At 37.3% G+C, this 19198-nt stretch overlaps 1 protein-coding gene across 1 annotated transcript in view; it reads right to left on the bottom strand.

Annotated features, from left to right (window-relative positions):
- DPH6 (diphthamine biosynthesis 6) overlaps positions 1 to 19198 on the bottom strand; it is a 184352-nt gene that overhangs the window by 158688 nt on the left and 6466 nt on the right. The window contains exon 3 of the mRNA XM_007462505.1: positions 9639 to 9832. Coding sequence (XP_007462567.1) covers positions 9639 to 9832 — 194 coding nt within the window. The remainder of the gene's footprint in view (positions 1 to 9638; positions 9833 to 19198) is intronic.

Here is a 19198-nt window from a genome sequence, read left to right as displayed (position 1 = left end):
ACAGCAGGAAAGACAAGGACTATACGGGGAAGAATGAGTTCTGACAATAGTCTAGTGCGGGTGGAACACAGGTTCTATGTGGGGGAATACTGGGAAAATATGAAAGATAAGATGAAGTCATATTGTAGAGCACCTAGGGGGTCAATGGTAAACAGCAAAGGTTTTTGATGAGGAGACAAATGTGACTGGATCTACACTCTAGAAAGATTAACCTGGCAGGAGTCTGCAGGATACATTATAGAGTGTGAGAGAGTGGAGAAAGACCATGGTAATTTGAATCCCACCTACATGTATGACTATTATGTTAAAAGGATTAATATCATACATTGTACTTCCCTGTAGGTGCTTTTATTTAGAGTCAAGAAATATAATGGACTATTTTAGCTGATGTGTACTACATATAACCCTATGAAGAAAATGTAAAAGGACCATCAAGACAAACATTTATTAAGAGTTAATCTTGATTAAATGAACCCAGATTGATATGAAGCACCTTCTATACCATCCTATATCAGATTAAAGAGATGACAAAGATAGGGTGCTGCAAAATTGAGGATCACAATATTTGTAATAGATAGCTATTGTAATTCATTTCATTATCAACAGTGCCCAATGAAAGCTGAGTAGATTAGCCATGGAACTGTCAGTTTACAAGGTACCTTACATAGACTCCTTGTCACTTTTTATTTAAATATTACCATCAAGCCCTATCAACCCACCTCTTCAATGTTCTCTCTTCAACTTTCCCACTGGTACTCCCCCAGTTCAGGTCCTCAGAACCTTTCAGCTAGCCGAGTATCTCAGTTTTCAATTTGAACTCCTCATCTCCAGAATTCCACTTCCCTAATCCATTTCTTACATTATTAGTGGTTCAACCTAATGGCCTTCAACCATATAATTCTATGTCATTTCTTTTGCAAAATCCTTCAAGGTAGTGGCTTTCAAACTTGTTTGACTGTGACAATTTGTTTAACAGTAAAAAACACATATATACATGTAATGTTAACAGCCTAGCATGCACACACACACGCGTGCATGTTTCCCAAAATAATAATTAACCTTACTACATACACTTCATTTTGATATTTTCTATTTTATTTTAACCTCTTTAATTTAAAGGAAAAAAATGTGACCACTAAACTGAGTTTGGAAAATACCGTCTTAGGGACTCTTCACTGCCTGAACTTGGTCTAAAATTTAAGACAGTCTTTTTTGTGGCTTCAACCTACCTTTTCAGACTTATTTCCCACTACTCCTTGAGCTCTTGAGCTCTAGCCAAATTGAACTACTATTTCCCTAATATATCTCATGATTTCCTGCTTCCATGACTGTGGCTAAACTATGCCCTTAATTTGCAACATTCTCTTAGTCATTTTCCATGCCTGCCTTTGTCAAAATTGAAACAACCTTTAAGGATATCAAACGTAACTTCCCCTGTAAAGCTTCTCCTGATTCCCCAACACAGGACTTTTTACTCCTCTAAATCCCCAAGCCTATTAAATGCACACTCTAATGGCAACTTTACATTATATTAGTTTCTTTGTGTATGTGTCTTACCTCATTAGGGTCTGTGAAGGCAGAGACTATATCTTGTACATTTTTTTACTCTACAGTAGTGGTACATTATAAGCATCCAATTAATGTTTGCAAAATGAAAGACATAAAAGTATCTAAATGGTAGTAGTATAGGTGAAAGTTAACAGGAAAAGTCAAGGTCAACTAACACATCCCTTTAATTCACTCAATTTTTTCTCACATGTCACAGAACAAGCCCCTATTAAATCATTTCTTACCAATAAAAAAGATAAGCTCTAAATATTTATTGATATTATCATTGATTTTATGGCTACTTTATGATTAAGGCACTACAAACTTGCTGAATGAACACATTCCTTACTTAAAAGGGAAAGTTGACATAAAAAGTTCAGTTCAAGACCTATCATATTATTGTGTGACCACCAATAAAGTCCTATGTAACAAAAAATGTAAAGATAACAATAAAGGAATAAAGTAATTTACACTTATAAATCTTTGTAATGTGTTCTCAGTCATTTAATAGAGAACATAACAAAGACATGGTAAACAACAGGTCTAGAAATGAAATAATAGACTGTAGGACAGAAACATACATGTAGCATCTTAGACAACACAACTCCAGAAGTAGACATCAACAAAAGGTTTCTTAAAAAATAAATAGTAGCATAGTCCAAAAAGTTAATAGGACATAAACATCAGAGGCCGAAAAGCATAAAAGCAAGAAATTTGAAAGACAAGACAAACATACCCAACATACTTTAAAATATATAGAGTAGATGATAAGATAGAAAGAAATCTATAATTCGTAGAAGAAAGGAATACAAGGACATAAAAATTAGTCAGTTGGTAAATTTAGAGAGAGGCAATGAATCAGGCAAAAGATAAAAAGAAAGAGTATATAAGCTCATGTGTAATATACACACACATTCATTGATACTAAGTGGAGAAAGTTCAAAGTTGAGGAGACAGAACGATAGTTTTGCTAGAATGAAGGAGTCACGTTTTCCAGGCTTTAGGGGAAATCTATAGATGAAGACTCTAGACCTATGATAAGTTTACAAACTGTAATAACTGATGAGTATGATCCAACATTTTATTTCCAGACAGATCATCCATCATGTACATTCTCATGCATAGTTGACTTTACCATTAAAAGGGCCAGAGATGGCACAGCTTCAATAAAGCCACACCTGGGAGTCAAAATGACACTGGCCTGTGCTAATTCAGAGTTTTCCTATTTGGAGTCCAGAATCAATACTAGCAAAGCATTTCTTGTGCCAAGGGACTAGGCTTAATGTCCAAAATCTTGGGAACCAACAGGACTTGAGGCAAGCTGTGCAATGTTGAAGAGCCAGAAGCAATCTGTACAGGACTATGGGCCTGTTTAATTAGCTCTATGGGTTCTTCCTGAAAATCTTAAGGCCATCTTATATGTGCCTCCCGCTCTAAACCCTTTGGATTTGCCTCAAGCCACCCAATTATCTAGGGTTTTTCCCTGAGATTCAAAGTGAAAAGAGATCCACAAAGTAATTTTCCACCATAATAAGCAGGTTTTCTAAGGTATATATACAAAAAATAACTTGAAAAAGTGTCTGCTTAGCATTTTTATAAAACATTCTGCAGCTGGAAATTATTCTTGGTACACTTAGTGGTGACACTGCCAAATCTGATAGGACACCCTATTTTGAAAAGTTTCACTATGATGAATAAAAGGTTCACTTCTATTTAAGCTTCTAAATGAAAAAAACAAAAATAAAATGAATTTGCCAATGGTTTTACATCATATTTTTAAACAATGTTGTGGCTCCCCTGCATTAGATAAATTATTATATAAAAATAATTTGTTAAATTTTGGACTAATTTGTTCAACTATCCTTTAAAAGTCATCCATATGCCAGGAACATAGCTGGACAGTAGAGATATAAAAATGAAGAGTACTGAGATTGTCGTTGAGGGCCTCACAGTCTAGCAAGAGACAATCATATAAACAATCCTAGTATTGATAAAATCCTAAGAAGCACAGTAGAGGTATGGACAAGCTGCCAAGGAAGAGACAGGAAGGTGAATTAGAGCCTATTCCACAGAAGGGTATGAAGCAACAAGAGATTCTTCAGGAGAACAAACAGATAAAGGCGTAGAAAAGCATAGGCAAAGACTCAGATATGAAAAAGCAATCTTCTGGAAACCTAATTAGTTCATTATAACTCAAACCCAGAAGCTTGTGTGGGAATGGCAGGATCAGACAGGTAGGCTTGCAAGGGCCTCTTCCTAAAGAGTCTTTTTTTTGCCAGGCTAATGTGTTTGGACTTTATCTTAAGGGTGGGCTATTTAAGTATGTATGCAGATCAGCTGATGACAATGTGGTAGCAAGGCTGGAGGGTGCACAAGGCAATATTGAAGGCAAGTGGGCCAGTTACAAGATTTGCACAGTATAGATAAAGAAACCATTTATGGTGGGAATGAAGTCAAAGGATCAACTTCAGAAGTCATAGAAGTAATATCAAAAGGTCTTGTAGATCAAATGGTTATGGTTGGGGTGGGAGGCAACTGAGAGAAAGTGGAAGTCTGGTAGTGAGGCCCCAGGTTAGACTTAGGTGATGGGGTAAATGACGATGTTTTCAACTAAGAGGGAAATACAGAAAAGGGAGCAAGTTTGTGCAGAAAGATAATGAATAAGTTTTGAACTTGTTGAGTTTACCATGCCTACAGGATATTAAGGGGAGAAATCATGAGCAACTGAATATATAGGTCCTAGAGTATAAGCTTACTGTTGTAGCTCCAGTGGTCAACTATTTTTGAGAGAAGCCAAGAAGGAAGGAAGAGAGGGAGGGAGGAAAGAAAAGAAGGGGGGAGGGGTGGGGAGAAAAGGAGGAAGATCTCGAAAGAACCATTTAGAATGGTTCTCAAGTTGGTAAGCAGTTGGAACCTATTTATTCTCAGGGAACTTGTTACTCTTTACTCCCTGCCACAGTTCAGCCTTCTACCGGCCACAGCCTGCTTTATATTTGGAGACCTACCCTTCCAACAGTGGGTTCTGTTCTTCCCACAGATCCACAGTAGATGTGGTTATAGCAATCACGACTCAGTCTCTTGCTCCACGAACGGCACAGGATCTAGGCCTGTCCAATCAAATGAAATCATTTTCTCCCAACAACAACGCGTTCATGGATGATACATGTCAGGCCACTGAGTGACAATGAAACATAAGTGGATTTTCCCTCTAGCAATTTAAGATTAGAGCTTTTCCTACTAGGTAGGCACTAGAAAGAATGTAACTGTGAACCATCTTCTAACTACAAGGGTCCAGACTGAGAATAGAATCAAAAGAAAAGAAAGGCAAGAGATAAAAACAGCCCAGCAGGCGGGTTAGTCACATAGTTTGTATCCTGTTTCTAATCTGCTTGAAGCTAAACTTATCTTTAGGTCATTGTCAGTAAATTCTCTTTTTATTTAAACTAGCTTGAACATTACTTTCTGCTCCTTATAATCAAAAGAGTTCTGACCAATACAAAGAGTAAAGTAGCAATTGATGTTTTCTAAAAATTTTAAATTATTATCCCGTTTTAAAAAATAAGTATTTCACAAGCCTGTCTATCAATAGTAAATATTCTATCTAAAAAAGAAAAAAGATCATTATTCACTTATTGTTGTATTCAAATTACAAGTGTCCACTAGGTAACTTAACATCATATTTAACATCATCAATACCAAGATAAAATGCCTAATGCAAAAAGGAACATGAAAGAAGAAAAGTACCAAAGATTAGAAGAGGAAGACTGAAATTGAATACTCAACTTAGGGAAGAATATTAAATGAATTCCATTGTAATGAAATTAAGACAGATTTCTGGATCAAGAGATTCCATTAAAATGAAAAAGTTATAATCTCCAAAAAACAAAGAAAACGGGGGGGGGGGAGACACCAATGGAAAAGGAATTTCATTTAGTTTTCTTGAGTCAGAAAGCAGAAGAATAAGGAACAACAACTGATAAATCAACAGAGGAAGCTGTAACCTACTGTTTGTATGGAAGAGAAGAAAGCCAAGAAAGGAACCAAACGAGGCCACATTATTCTGAACTCTAGGTATAACAAGGATGAAATGTGAGGCTGGAAAAACTCTAATGTCAAAAGCGTTCACAGTCAACTTTCCTCTTGCCTTATGCTTAGATATGAACAAGCAACCGAGACATTTGAGAAAAGCTTACAACATGAAAGAGAAAGAAACATGAGAAAAAAAAACCCAAAGAAAACATGAATATTTTAGGGAATGAAAGATAATGTTTAAATCTCTAATCTGTATTTTAAAATGGATGTAGGGACGTTATATCTATAGAAGAAGAAACAGATTGTTATTAAAAAAGGAACAACCAATAAACAAGTTCTTGGCTACTGAAAATATGATTGCTAAAATAAAAAGAAAATTTCAACAAGAAAGTAGGGCATTTAAAGTGGAAACCTCACAGAATGTACAACAAAAAGATAGAGATGGAAAGTATGTGAGAAAAGACAAGAGACATGAAAATTCAATCTGGGAGATTTAAAGTCTGACCAGCGAGGGTACCAGCAAAAGGGAATAAAGAAAGTCAAGGGGGGTAAATCATCAAACAAATAATGGAAGAGCATTTTGCAGAGCCATCCTCACACTGCAATTCTATTGACTCTGCCATATTTTGTGTGTCATATTTGACAGCATATTCTCTTCCCTGCCGCCCCCCAAAAACAGCCACAACAGTTCTAGGTCTCATATCCACACATCCCTCTGCACAGGAGAAATACCTTATCTTCTGCCAACAATCCATCATCTTAGGCTTCATTCTATTTGGTACAATGCAGGTTAACAAAACCATCCCTGACCTAATGGCTACAGCCAGAATGCCGTGTTGTGACTGGCTTTCACCTGCATTAATGCCACCCTAAACCATCATTAAGAGAAAGAGGACAGAGATATGCTGCTACTCAATAGGAAGTTGCAGAAGGGATACAGGGGAAACAACCTTCAATTTCCAGTGCACTGTTGTGACGTTTCAGCATGTCAAACATAAAGACACAATCATAAAAGATAACAGAGAAGAAAAATAAGTCAGCTGGGGCTTCCCTGGTGGTGCAGTGGTTAAGAATCCGCCTGCCAATGCAGGGGACAGGGGTTCAAGTTCTGGTCTGGGAAGAACCCACGTGCCGCAGAGCAACTGAGCCCGTGCACCACAACTACTGAAGCCTGCATGCCTAGAGCCTGTGCTCTGCAACAGGAGAAGCCAGCACAATGAGAAGCCCGCATACTGCAATGGAGAGTAGCCCTTGCTCGACACAACTAAAGAAAACCTGCATGCAGCAACGAAGACACAACGCAGACAAAAATAAATAAATAAACAAATAAATAAATTTAAAAAAACAGTCAGCTAAAAAGGAACAAATATCATATTAGCATCAAACTTCTCACTGGCAAAATGTTAGGGTACAATGGAGCAATGCCTTCAATGATTTGAGGAAAAATGACCTTCATTCTAAAATATTAAATTCAACCAATTTATCAATCAAATATGAGGGCAGAATAAGAACATTTTCAAAATGCAAGGATTTGAAAGTAATTTCTCTAAGGAAGTCTCTTAATGATGGATTCCACTGAAATTAGGGAATAAACCAAGAAAGAGGGCGATATGAGATCCAGTAAGAAGTGGCTCCCAACAGGTGGAGAAAGAAAGAATACATGATCCCTAAACATATTCTCCATAGAGATATGATGTTTAGATGTATCCTTCAGTAACTCTTTCATTGCTTTATGTGAATTAAAAGGAAAACACCCACACAATTTGAAAATTACTATATTTTCAGGAAATAATACAAGTTATCTATATACCAAACTAATCCAGATGAGAACCAAAATCACATTTTAATATTAAAGAAATTCTAAAGAATAAAAGACTAGTTATATGATAACCAGATATTTTGAAAATAGCTTGATATAAATATATACATATATATATATATATATATGTATATATATATATATATACCTGTCATAATCACCTGACAATCTATGAGACATAAAGGCTTATTGCATTTCTATTAGTTTTCATGACTTCTAGAAAATAGTTAGGAAACTTTTAATTCTGTAAATTCTTCCAAGTCTTTCTACTTATTTTCAGCAATTAGTCAATTAAACTCTTTGCAAAAACAAGTACCTCCTACTCAAAAATTAGCTCTAATATTTGGGGGGGAAAAGAGTTTTACAAAAACAAAAGACTGACATACATATGAAAGTCACAAAACTGCAACCTGTTATAAATGAATGCTTAAAATGAAAATGAATCTAAATGCTTTCAATTCTTCATTAATATTCAAAGGATTAAAAAATGCAATTCCATCTTTTCCTTAGAACAAGTGAAGTCTAACTTGAAGAATTATAGCTCCTCTCAATTCGTTTTTTCCATAATTACTCAATTATTCATTAGAATATGTAAGACCTCTATTGGAATCTTTGTACCGTGTTTTATAAATGGATTTAACTATAAAAGCCTGGTTATACAATCTCTTCCATAAAAGCAATATATTTCCAATATTTATGTCCTTAAAATATCCTATAGTAAAATTAATATTTTTGCACAGGAAAAGAAGGAACTATTTAGTCCCTGACAACCTGATAACATCTCTTTCAGCTATAGTTATAATTATCATGTATGAACTTCCAAAGCAGAAGTTGTCAAGATTTAACATTAGCATTAATTTATGTCGTAACTGACGGTTACTATAAAGATAATGGCAAAGCATCCATTTCTCCAAAGACAGCATGGATTGAAAGGGAAATTTCTTCTTAATTACTACTAATCAGCCCATTTTTAATTAAATTGATTAGTAATTTATTATCTTTCCCTTTCTCGGAAGCCTGTTATCATCATGTAGTTTCTCCAAAGTTATCAGTTACCAGTGATTTTTAAGCAATCCAATGACCTCTAGTGTTGAGTCCCACCATTCTATAATATTGGTTTATGCTAAAAACTTAATACACAATTTCTCTGTACCCTGAGAAAGAAATTTTGAAAATGCAGAATTTGCACTCAGTATTTCACACCTCAAAGTGAATGCTGTCAAGGTTTTAGTTGTGCACATGGGAAGAAGTGAAAACTTCTTTTATGCCTTCCCCTTTGTTTGATAATCAAAATAGTTGCTATTAGCATGTACATCCCCAGAGGGAAGAAATCAGGTCCCTGTGATTTCCTTTGAAAAGTATCTACTTCTTATGCCATCCATAACTAGACAGTAAATTATGTAACAATTCTAAGTGTTTTCCCTACCAGTTTCTTTTTTAAGTAATTGACTATCAATGAGAATGAAAAGATAAAAGATAACTGCTTTAATATAAAAGGATCTCTATTAATTAACATTTACTAAGTATAGTACTTACTAGATATATGAGTCCCATACTTTCTCTCCTAAATTTTCTGTCTAGAGAAATTAATAATGAATGCACATTGACTGCTAAACTCTTATATACAGGGACTTAAGTATTTAATTCATACCTCTTACTAACTTAAAGCAAGGCTCAGTCTCTCCCTTTCTTTAGGTCTATTTAAATTTCACCATATCAGAAAGGTCTTGCTTAACCACACCCTGCCATCACTCGTGATCACCTTGACTCTGCTTCATACTTCTTCATAGTACTCTTCACCACCAAGCATATAATTTGTTTGCTTATTGTCTGACTCCTTCTACTGGAAAGTAAGCTCCAACAAAACAGGACTTAGTTTGATCTGTTCATTGCCCTATCCTCAGTGCCTAGAACTATATATAACAAGCACATAGTAAGCATTCAAAAAGTACTTGCTAAAAACATGACTGAAAGGTCATCAGCTCCAAAATCCTAAGGAGAACTTAATTAAATATCATTTGATAGTTATGGGTGCCAGACTATACCAAAAGTTCTATTTTTAAATACTATGAAATATAAAGGCATAGTAATAGTTTTCTAACCAAAAAGACAAAATATCCTTTCAAAGGACAGTTGGGCTACTAGCAGTTGTAAATTGTTTATTACTAAATAATTCAGTACATGTAATTTACTAAATTACACACTAAATTCAGTAAAGGTAATTAGTCACTCTGCATACCTTAACAAGTTTCAAAAGCTCATAAAGATCTTCAACCTCATCACCTTCACATTTGGTGTACACTCGTCCTGTATCCACGCTCTTTCCTCTTATGGTGCGGCGATAGAGGGGAAGAGCCATTGCTTCTGCATACAAATCAATGGCGTGATGACCCACTGTCTGATACATGTAGCTATCCAGTTCATCTGACCCCACTGCAACAATTAAAGTGGAAATAATCAGTTCAACAGAGTGAAAGAGAGCAGATTTGAAAGTCCACTGAAGTTTTACTGCTTGGAGAGCAGTCAACACAATTTAAAAGCTTACTACACTATATCTCTCTCCAGTTATTAAATGAAATAAAATATATAAGAGTTGCACATTTGTTCAAGCTGCATCCAGTTCACATCAGCTCTGGTCATTTCTACCGCAATTAGAAATACAAGTATACATAAATTTTTGAAACTATACATAGAACGTTTAAAGAGAAGAGTAATGTATCCAGCAAATTTTGAATAGTTTATTCGATTAAAGATTTTATTACATAAATATTTTTTCAAATCATTCAAAGTTATTCATGAAGTCACCTAGAGTTGTAGAAGAAACTCTTAATAAAATACATAGTTAGGAGAGGGGGAAGATGGGGGAAGAGTAAGACGCGGAGATCACCTTCCTCCCCACAGATGCACCAGAAATACATCTACACGTGGAGCAACTCCTACAGAACACCTACTGAACGCTGGCAGAAGACCTCAGACCTCCCAAAAGGCAAGAAACTCCACACATACCTGGGTAGGGCAAAAGAAAAAACAGAGACAAAAGAATAGGGATGGGACCTGCAAAGGAGGAAAGGTTTCCACACACTAGGAAGCCCCTTCGCGGGCGGAGACAGTGGGTGGCAGAGGGGGCTAAGCTTCAGAGCCGTGGAGGAGAGCACAGCAACAGGGGTGCGGAGGGCAAAGCGGTGAGCAAAGCAGAGAGATTCCCGCACAGCAGATCAGTGCCAACCAGCACGAACCAGCCTGAGAGGCTTGTCTGCTCACCCGCCGGGGCGGGCGGGGCCAGGAGCTGAGGCTCGGGCTTTGGTCGGATGCAGGGAGAGGACTGGGGTTGGCAGCATGAACACAGCCTGCAGGGGGTTAGTGCACCATGGCTAGCCGGGAAGGAGTCTGGGGAAAAGTCTGGACCCGCCAAAGAGGCAAGAGACTTTTTCTTCCCTCTTTGTTTCCTGGTGCGCGAGGTGAGGGGATTAAGAGCGCTGCTTAAAGGAGCTCCAGAGACGGGCCCGAGCCCCGGCTAACAGCGCGGACCCCAGAGACGGGCATGAGACGCTCAGGCTGCTGCTGCCGCCACCAAGAAGCCTGTGTGCGAGCACAGGTCACTATCCACACCTCCCTTCCTGGGAGCCTGTGCAGCCCACCACCCCAAAGGTTCCGTGATCCAGGGACAACTTCCCCAGGAGAACGCACGGCGCGCCTCAGGCTGGTGCAACGTCCCACTGGCCTCTGCCGCCGGAAGCTCGCCCCGCATCCTCACCCCTCCCTCCCCACGCCTGAGTGAGCCAGAGCCCCCGAAGCAGCTGCTCCTTTAATCCCGTCATGTCGGGGCGAAGAACAGATGCCCTGCGCCAACCTACACGCAGAGGCAGGGCCAAATCCAAAGCTGAGCCCTGGGAGCTGTGTGAACAAAGAAGAGAAAGGGAAATCTCTCCCAGCAGCCTCAGAAGCAGCGGATTAAAGCTCCACAATCAACTTGATGTACCCTGCATCTGTGGAATACATGAATAGACAATGAATCATCCCAAATTGAGGAGGTGGACTTTGAGAGAAAGATTTATGATTTTTTCCCCTTTTCCTCTTTTTCTGAGTGTGTATGTATATGCTTCTGTGTGAGATTTTGTCTGTATAGCTTTGCTTTCACCATTTGTCCTAGGGTTCTACCCATCCGTTTTTTTTTTCTTTTAAAAAAAGTTTTTTCTTAATAATTATTTTTTATTTTAATAACTTTATTTTATTTTATCTTATTTTATTTTATTTTATTAGATCCTCTTTCTTTCTTTCTTACTTTCTTTCTACTTTTTCTCCCTTTTATTCTGAGCCGTATGGATGAAAGGCTCTTGGTGCTGCAGCCAGGAGTCAGTGTTGTGCCTCTGAGGTGGGAAACACAACTTCAGGACACTGGTCCACAAGAGACCTCCCAGCTCCACATAATATCAAATGGCGAAAATCTCCCAGAGATCTCCATCTCAACACCAGCACCCAGCTTCACTCAACGACCAGCAAGCTACAGTGCTGGACACCCTATGCCAAACAACTAGCAAGACAGGAACACAAGCCCACGCATTAGCAGAGAGGCAGCCTAAAATCATAATAAGTCCACAGATACCCCAAAACACACCACAAGACGTGGACCTCCCCACCAGAAAAACAAGATCCAGACTCATCCACCAGAACACAGGCACTAGTCCCCTCTACCAGGAAGCGTACATAACCCAGTAAACCAACTTTAGCCACAGGGGACAGACACCAAAAACAACGGCAACTACGAACCTGCAGCCTGCAAAAAAGAGACCCCAAACACAGTAAGATAAGCAAAACGAGAAGACAGAAAAACACACAGCAGATGAAGGAGCAAGATAAAAACCCACCAGACCTAACAAATGAAGAGGAAATAGGCAGTCTACCTGAAAAAGAATTCAGAATAATGATAGTAAAGATGATCCAAAATCTTGGAAATAGAATGGAAAAAATGCAAGAAACATTTAACAAGGACCTAGAAGAACTAAAGATGAAACAAACAATGATGAACAACACAATAAATGAAATTAAAAATACTCTAGATGGGATCAATAGCAGAATAACTGAGGCAGAAGAACGGATAAGTGACCTGGAAGATAAAATAGTGGAAATAACTACTGCAGAGCAGAATAAAGAAAAAAGAATGAAAAGAACTGAGGACAGTCTCAGAGACCTCTGGGACAACATTAAACGCACCAACATTCGAATTATAGGGGTTCCAGAAGAAGAAGAGAAAAAGAAAGGGACTGAGAAAATATTTGAAGAGATTATAGTTGAAAACTTCCCTAATATGGGAAAGGAAATAGTTAATCAAGTCCAGGAAGCACAGAGAGTCCCATACAGGATAAATCCAAGGAGAAATACGCCAAGACACATATTAATCAAACTGTCAAAAATTAAATACAAAGAAAACATATTAAAAGCAGCAAGGGAAAAACAACAAATAACAACAAAGGAATCCCCATAAGGTTAACAGCTGATCTTTCAGCAGAAACTCTGCAAGCCAGAAGGGAGTGGCAGGACATATTTAAAGTGATGAAGGAGAAAAACCTACAACCAAGATTACTCTACCCAGCAAGGCTATCATTCAGATTTGATGGAGAAATTAAAACCTTTACAGACAAGCAAACGCTGAGAGAGTTCAGCACCACCAAACCAGCTTTACAAAAAAATGACCAAGGAACTTCTCTACGCAAGAAACACAAGAGAAGGAAAAGACCTACAATAACGAACCCAAAACAATTAAGAAAATGGGAATAGGAACATACATGTCAATGATTACCTTAATTGTAAATGGATTAAATGCTCCCACCAGAAGACACAGACTGGCTGAATGGATACAAAAACAAGACCCATATATATGCTGTCTATAAGAGACCCACTTCAGACCTAGAGACACATACAGACTGAAAGTAAGGGGATGGAAAAAGATATTCCATGCAAATGGAAACCAAAAGAAAGCTGGGGTAGCAATTCTCACATCAGACAAAATAGACTTTAAAATAAAGACTATTACAAGAGACAAAGAAGGACACTACATAATGATCAAGGGATCAATCCAAGAAGAAGATATAACAATTGTAAATATTTATGCACCCAACATAGGAGCACCTCAATACATAAGGCAAATACTAACAGCCATAAAAGAGGAAATCCACAGTCACACTAGTCACATGAATGTCCCCTACATTCATAGTAGGGGACATTAACACCCCACTTTCACCAATGCACAGGTCACCCAAAATGAAAATAAATAAGGAAACACAAGCTTTAAATGATACATTAAACAAGATAGACTTAATTGATATTTATAGGACATTCCACCCAAAAACAACAGAATACACATTTTTCTCAAGTGCTCATGGAACATTCTCCAGGATAGATCATATCTTGGGTCACATATCAAACCTTGGTAAATTTAAGAAAATTGAAATTGTATCAAGTATCTTTTCCGACCACAACACAATGAGACTAGATATTACAGGAAAAGATCTGTAAAATATACAAACACATGGAGGCTAAACAATACACTACTTAATAATGAAGTGATCACTGAAGAAATCAAAGAGAAAATCAAAAAATACCTAGAAACAAATGACAATGGAGACACGACAACCCAAAACCTATGGGATGCAGCAAAAGCAGTTCTAACAGGGAAGTTTATAGCAATACAGTCCTACCTTAAGAAAGAGGAAACATCTTCAATAAACAACCTAACCTTGCACCTAAAGCACTTAGAGAAAGAACAAAAAAACGCCAAAGTTAGCAGAAGGAAAGAAATCATAAAGATCAGATCAGAAATAAATGAAAAGAAATGAAGGAAACAATAGGAAAGATCAATAAAACTAAAAGCTGGCTCTTTGAGAAGATAACCAAAATTGATAAACCATTAGCCAGACTCATCAAGAAAAACAAGGAGGGGCTTTCCTGGTGGCCCAGTGGTTGAGAGTCCACCTGCTGATGCAGGGGACGCAGGTTTGTGCGCCAGGCTGGGAAGATCCCACATGCCGCGGAGCGGCTGGGCCCGTGAGTCATGCCTCTGAGCCTGCGCGTCCGGTGCCTGTGCTCTGCAACAAAAACTAAAAGCTGGTTCTTTGAGAAGATAAACAAAATTGATAAACCATTAGCCAGACTCATCAAGAAAATAAGGGAGAAGACTCAAATCAATAGAATCAGAAATGAAAAAGGAGAAGTAACAACTGACACTGCAGAAATACAAAAGATCATGAGAGATTATTACAAGCAACTCTATGCCAATATAATAGACAACCTGAAAGAAATGGACAAATTCTTAGAAATGCACAACCTGCCAAGAGTGAATCAGGAAGAAATAGAAAATATGAACAGACCAATCACAAGCACTGAAATTGAAAGCGTGATTAAAAATCTTCCGAAAAACAAAACCCCAAGGCCAGATGGCTTCACAGGCGAATTCTATCAAACATTTACAGAAAAGCTAACATCCTTCTCAAACTCTTCAAAAATACAGTAGAAGGAGGAACACTCCCAGACTCATTCTACGAGGCCACCATTACCCTGATACCAAAACCAGACAAGGATGTCACAAAGAAAGAAAACTACAGGCCAATATCACTGATGAACATAGATGCAAAAATCCTCAACAAAATACTAGCAAACAGAATCCAACAGCACACTAAATGGATCATACACCATGATCAAGTGGGGTTTATTCCAGGAATACAAGGATTATTCAATATATGCAAATCAATCAACGTGATACACCATATTAACAAATTGAAGGAGAAAAACCATATGATCATCTCAATAGATGCAGAGAAAGCTTTCGACAAAATTCAACACCCATTTATGATAAAAACCCTGCAGAAAGTAGGTGTAGAGGGAACTTTCCTCAATATAATAAAGGCCGTATATGACAAGCCCACAGCCAACATCATCCTCAATGGCGAAAAACTGAAAGCATTTCCACTAAGGTCAGGAACAAGACAAGGTTGCCCACTCTCACCACTCTTATTCAACATAGTTTTGGAAGTTTTAGCCACAGCAATCAGAGAAGAAAAGGAAATAAAAGGAATCCAAATCGGAAAAGAAGAAGTAAAGCTGTCACTGTTTGCAGATGACATGATACTATACATAGAGAATCCTAAAGATGCTACCAGAAAACTACTAGAGCTAATCAATGAATTTGGTAAAGTAGCAGGATACAAAATTAATGCACAGAAATCTCTGGCATTCCTATACACTAATGATGAAAAATCTGAAAGTGAAATCAAGAAAACACTCCCATTTACCATTGCAACAAAAAGAATAAAATATCTAGGAATAAACCTACCTAAGGAGACAAAAGACCTGTATGCAGAAAATTATAAGACACTGATGAAAGAAATTAAAGATGATACAAATAGATGGGAGAGATATACCATGTTCTTGCATTGGAAGAATCAACATTGTGAAAATGACTCTACTACCCAAAGCAATCTACAGATTCAATGCAATCCCTATCAAACTACCACTGTATTTTTCACAGAACTAGAACAAAAACTTTCACAATTTGTATGAAAACACAATAGTCCCCGAAGAGCCAAAGCAATCTTGAGAACGAAAATCGGAGCTGGAGGAATCAGGCGCCCTGACTTCAGACTATACTACAAAGCTACAGTAATCAAGACAGTATGGTACTGTCACAGAAACAGAAAGATAGATCAATGGAACAGGATAGAAAACCCAGAGATAAACCCACGCACATATGGTCACCATATCTTTGATAAAGGAGGCAGGAATGTACAGTGGAGAAAGGACAGCCTCTTCAATAAGTGGTTCTGGGAAAACTGAACAGTTACATGTAGAAGTATAAAATTAGACCACTCCCTAACACCATACACAAAAATAAGCTCAAAATGGATTAAAGACCTAAATGTACAGCCAGAAACTATCAAACTCTTAGAGGAAAACATAGGCAGAACACTCTATGACATAAATCACAGCAAGATCCTTTTTGACCCACCTCCTAGAGAAATGGAAATAAAAACAAAAATAAACAAATGGGACCTAATGAAACTTAAAAGCTTTTGCACAGCAAAGGAAACCATAAACAAGACCAAAAGACAACCCTCAGAATGCAAGAAAATATTTGCAAATGAAGCAACTGACAGAGGATTAATCTCCAAGATCTACAAGCAGCTCATGCAGCTCAATAACAAAAAAACAAACAACCCTATCCAAAAATGGGCAGAAGACCAAAAAAGACATTTCTCCAAAGAAGATATACAAATTGCCAACAAACACATCAAAGAATGCTCAACATCATTAATCATTAGAGAAATGCAAATTAAAACTACAATGAGATATCATCTCACACCAGTCAGAATGGCCATCATCAAAAAATCTAGAAACAATAAATGCTGGAGAGGGTGTGGAGAAAAGGGAACCCTCTTGCACTGCTGGTGGGAATGTGAATTGGTTCAGCCACTGTGGAGAACAGTATGGAGGTTCCTTAAAAAACTAAAAATAGAACTACCATATGACCCAGCAATCCCACTACTGGGTATATACCCTGAGAAAACCATAATTCAAAAGAGTCATGTACCAAAATGTTCATTGCAGCTCTATTTACAACAGCCAAGAGATGGAAACAACCTAAGTGTCCATCATCGGATGAATGGATAAAGAAGATGTGGCACATATATACAATGGAATATTACTCAGCCTTAGAAAGAAACAAAATCGAGTTATTTGTAGTGAGGTGGATGGACTTAGAGTCTGTCATACACAGCGAAGTAAATCAGAAAGAGAAAGACAAGTACCATATGCTAACACATATATATGGAATTTAAGAAAAAAAAATGTCATGAACTAGGGCTAAGACGGGAATAAAGACATAGACCTACTAGAGAATGGACTTGAGGATATGGGGAGGGGGAAGGGTAGGCTGTGACAAAGTGAGAGAGTGGCATGGACATATATACACTACCAAATGTAAAATAGATAGCTAGTGGGAAGCAGCCGCATAGCACAGGGAGATCAGCTCGGTGCTTTGGGACCACCTAGAGGGGTAGGATAGGGAGGGTGGGAGGGAGGGAGACGCAAGAGGGAAGAGATATGGGAACACATGTATATGTATAACTGATTCACTTTGTTATAAAGCAGAAACTAACACACCATTGTAAAGCAATTATACTCCAATAAAGATGTAAAAAATATATATATACTTAGTTAATAAGTGACAAATATGTGTAAGAAAAAGATTTAGATGCTCTTGATATATTCTATATTCTTACTTCAATAAAACATATAAACATATATAAATTCAGTATTGTTAGAGCAGTTACAAATGTGTATAGAAACATAACTTAAGCTAATAAGTAACACAATCACTGGTTGTCACAGGGTTCCAAAAATATCAATATGAGTAAAATATTCAAAACAGATGAGTCACATCAGACTTTCTGGTGATACAAATAAGCTTAGAAATATATTGGAATATGCTTTCTGATTTCTTAATACTCTTTTTTTTAGAAAAAAGAATTATGAATATACACAAAGATTATTTGCAAAGATGTTCATCACAGCATTGTTTATAACAGATTAAAATTATAGTATATTCACATAATACTAATATAATTTTGAAGAGGAGTATTTTCTAAAGTATGTTCTGCAGAATAGAAATTCCGTGAGATATTAATATGTATTGGATGAAAAAAAAGGACTCTGTGGTCAAATCAATTTATAAAAAATGAGGATAAACCATATTAAACAGGTGTTTTAACTGCAGTTCTTCCTAGGCTAATCTGCTTTACGGTGCTCTAACAAGGGGAGAGTGTATAAATTACCTCTCAAAGTTATCTATCCACAGAACACATATTTTCATAGGGTATTTGAGTTCCAAAGACAATATCTAGAAAATGCTATGGTAGAATACTACTTAATGACAGGGAAAATGTTCACCATACATTATTACATTTTCAAAAAGTTACAAAACAATGTTTGACATATATGTTTCTACATGCATATATGCCAAGCAAGTCTAGGCTTTCCACTGAATGTGAAAGAATTCTATCTAAAGGCATGAAAAATGATATTGTAAGGGCCCTTCAATAATCAAAACTGCCATCATATGCTATCAGATTTTGGCTCACTAGATTTCTGAACCCACAGAACAGACTGGCTTCCATGTACTCACATTATTATTATACATCTGTGTAGTCCTGGTCCCAGTAGGAAGGAGAGATATAGCCAAAGTTACCTAAAAACCTTTCAGATTACCTTCATCTCAAGTTTAAACTAGATCTTTAAATGTATTAGTTTTACAGGCAATTAATACAATCGAATTAATATATTTAAATAACTTTGAGCTACTTAGCAAGAAACTTCCTGATGTTGGCCTAATAATTAAAACACTTTACTGACTTCCAAAACCTAGAAGGCAATTTTCCTTTAAGGCTCCATTTAGTCCCAACCACAATGTAACTTTTATTAATGGAAGCTACATAGCAACAATGGTATGAGAGCAAATAAAACCAAAAGGCTCCACTGTTGCCTGAAGCACCTCAATTACACGCCACAAAAGTTCCTACTACAAATTTAAAGAGATGGCTTTGTGAATTTTATGACAAGTTCACATTTATCCCCATTGATGGGGATAAAGTCTTTTCCAGACTACCCACTGAAAACTCAGTGCCGTGAATTTAATTTAACCAACTTTGTACTGGCGTCATCTCTACCAGTCATTCCTCATTAAGATTCCTTTTACTGGTTGGGGGAAAAAGTCAGTCAATGATTCATTCAATAATCACCAACTTCCTGCTG

This window comes from Lipotes vexillifer, unplaced genomic scaffold (assembly GCF_000442215.2).
Source record: "Lipotes vexillifer unplaced genomic scaffold, Lipotes_vexillifer_v1.1 scaffold164, whole genome shotgun sequence".
NCBI classification, from domain to species: Eukaryota; Metazoa; Chordata; class Mammalia; order Artiodactyla; family Lipotidae; genus Lipotes; species Lipotes vexillifer.
This window is presented reverse-complemented; position numbering and strand designations above follow the sequence as displayed.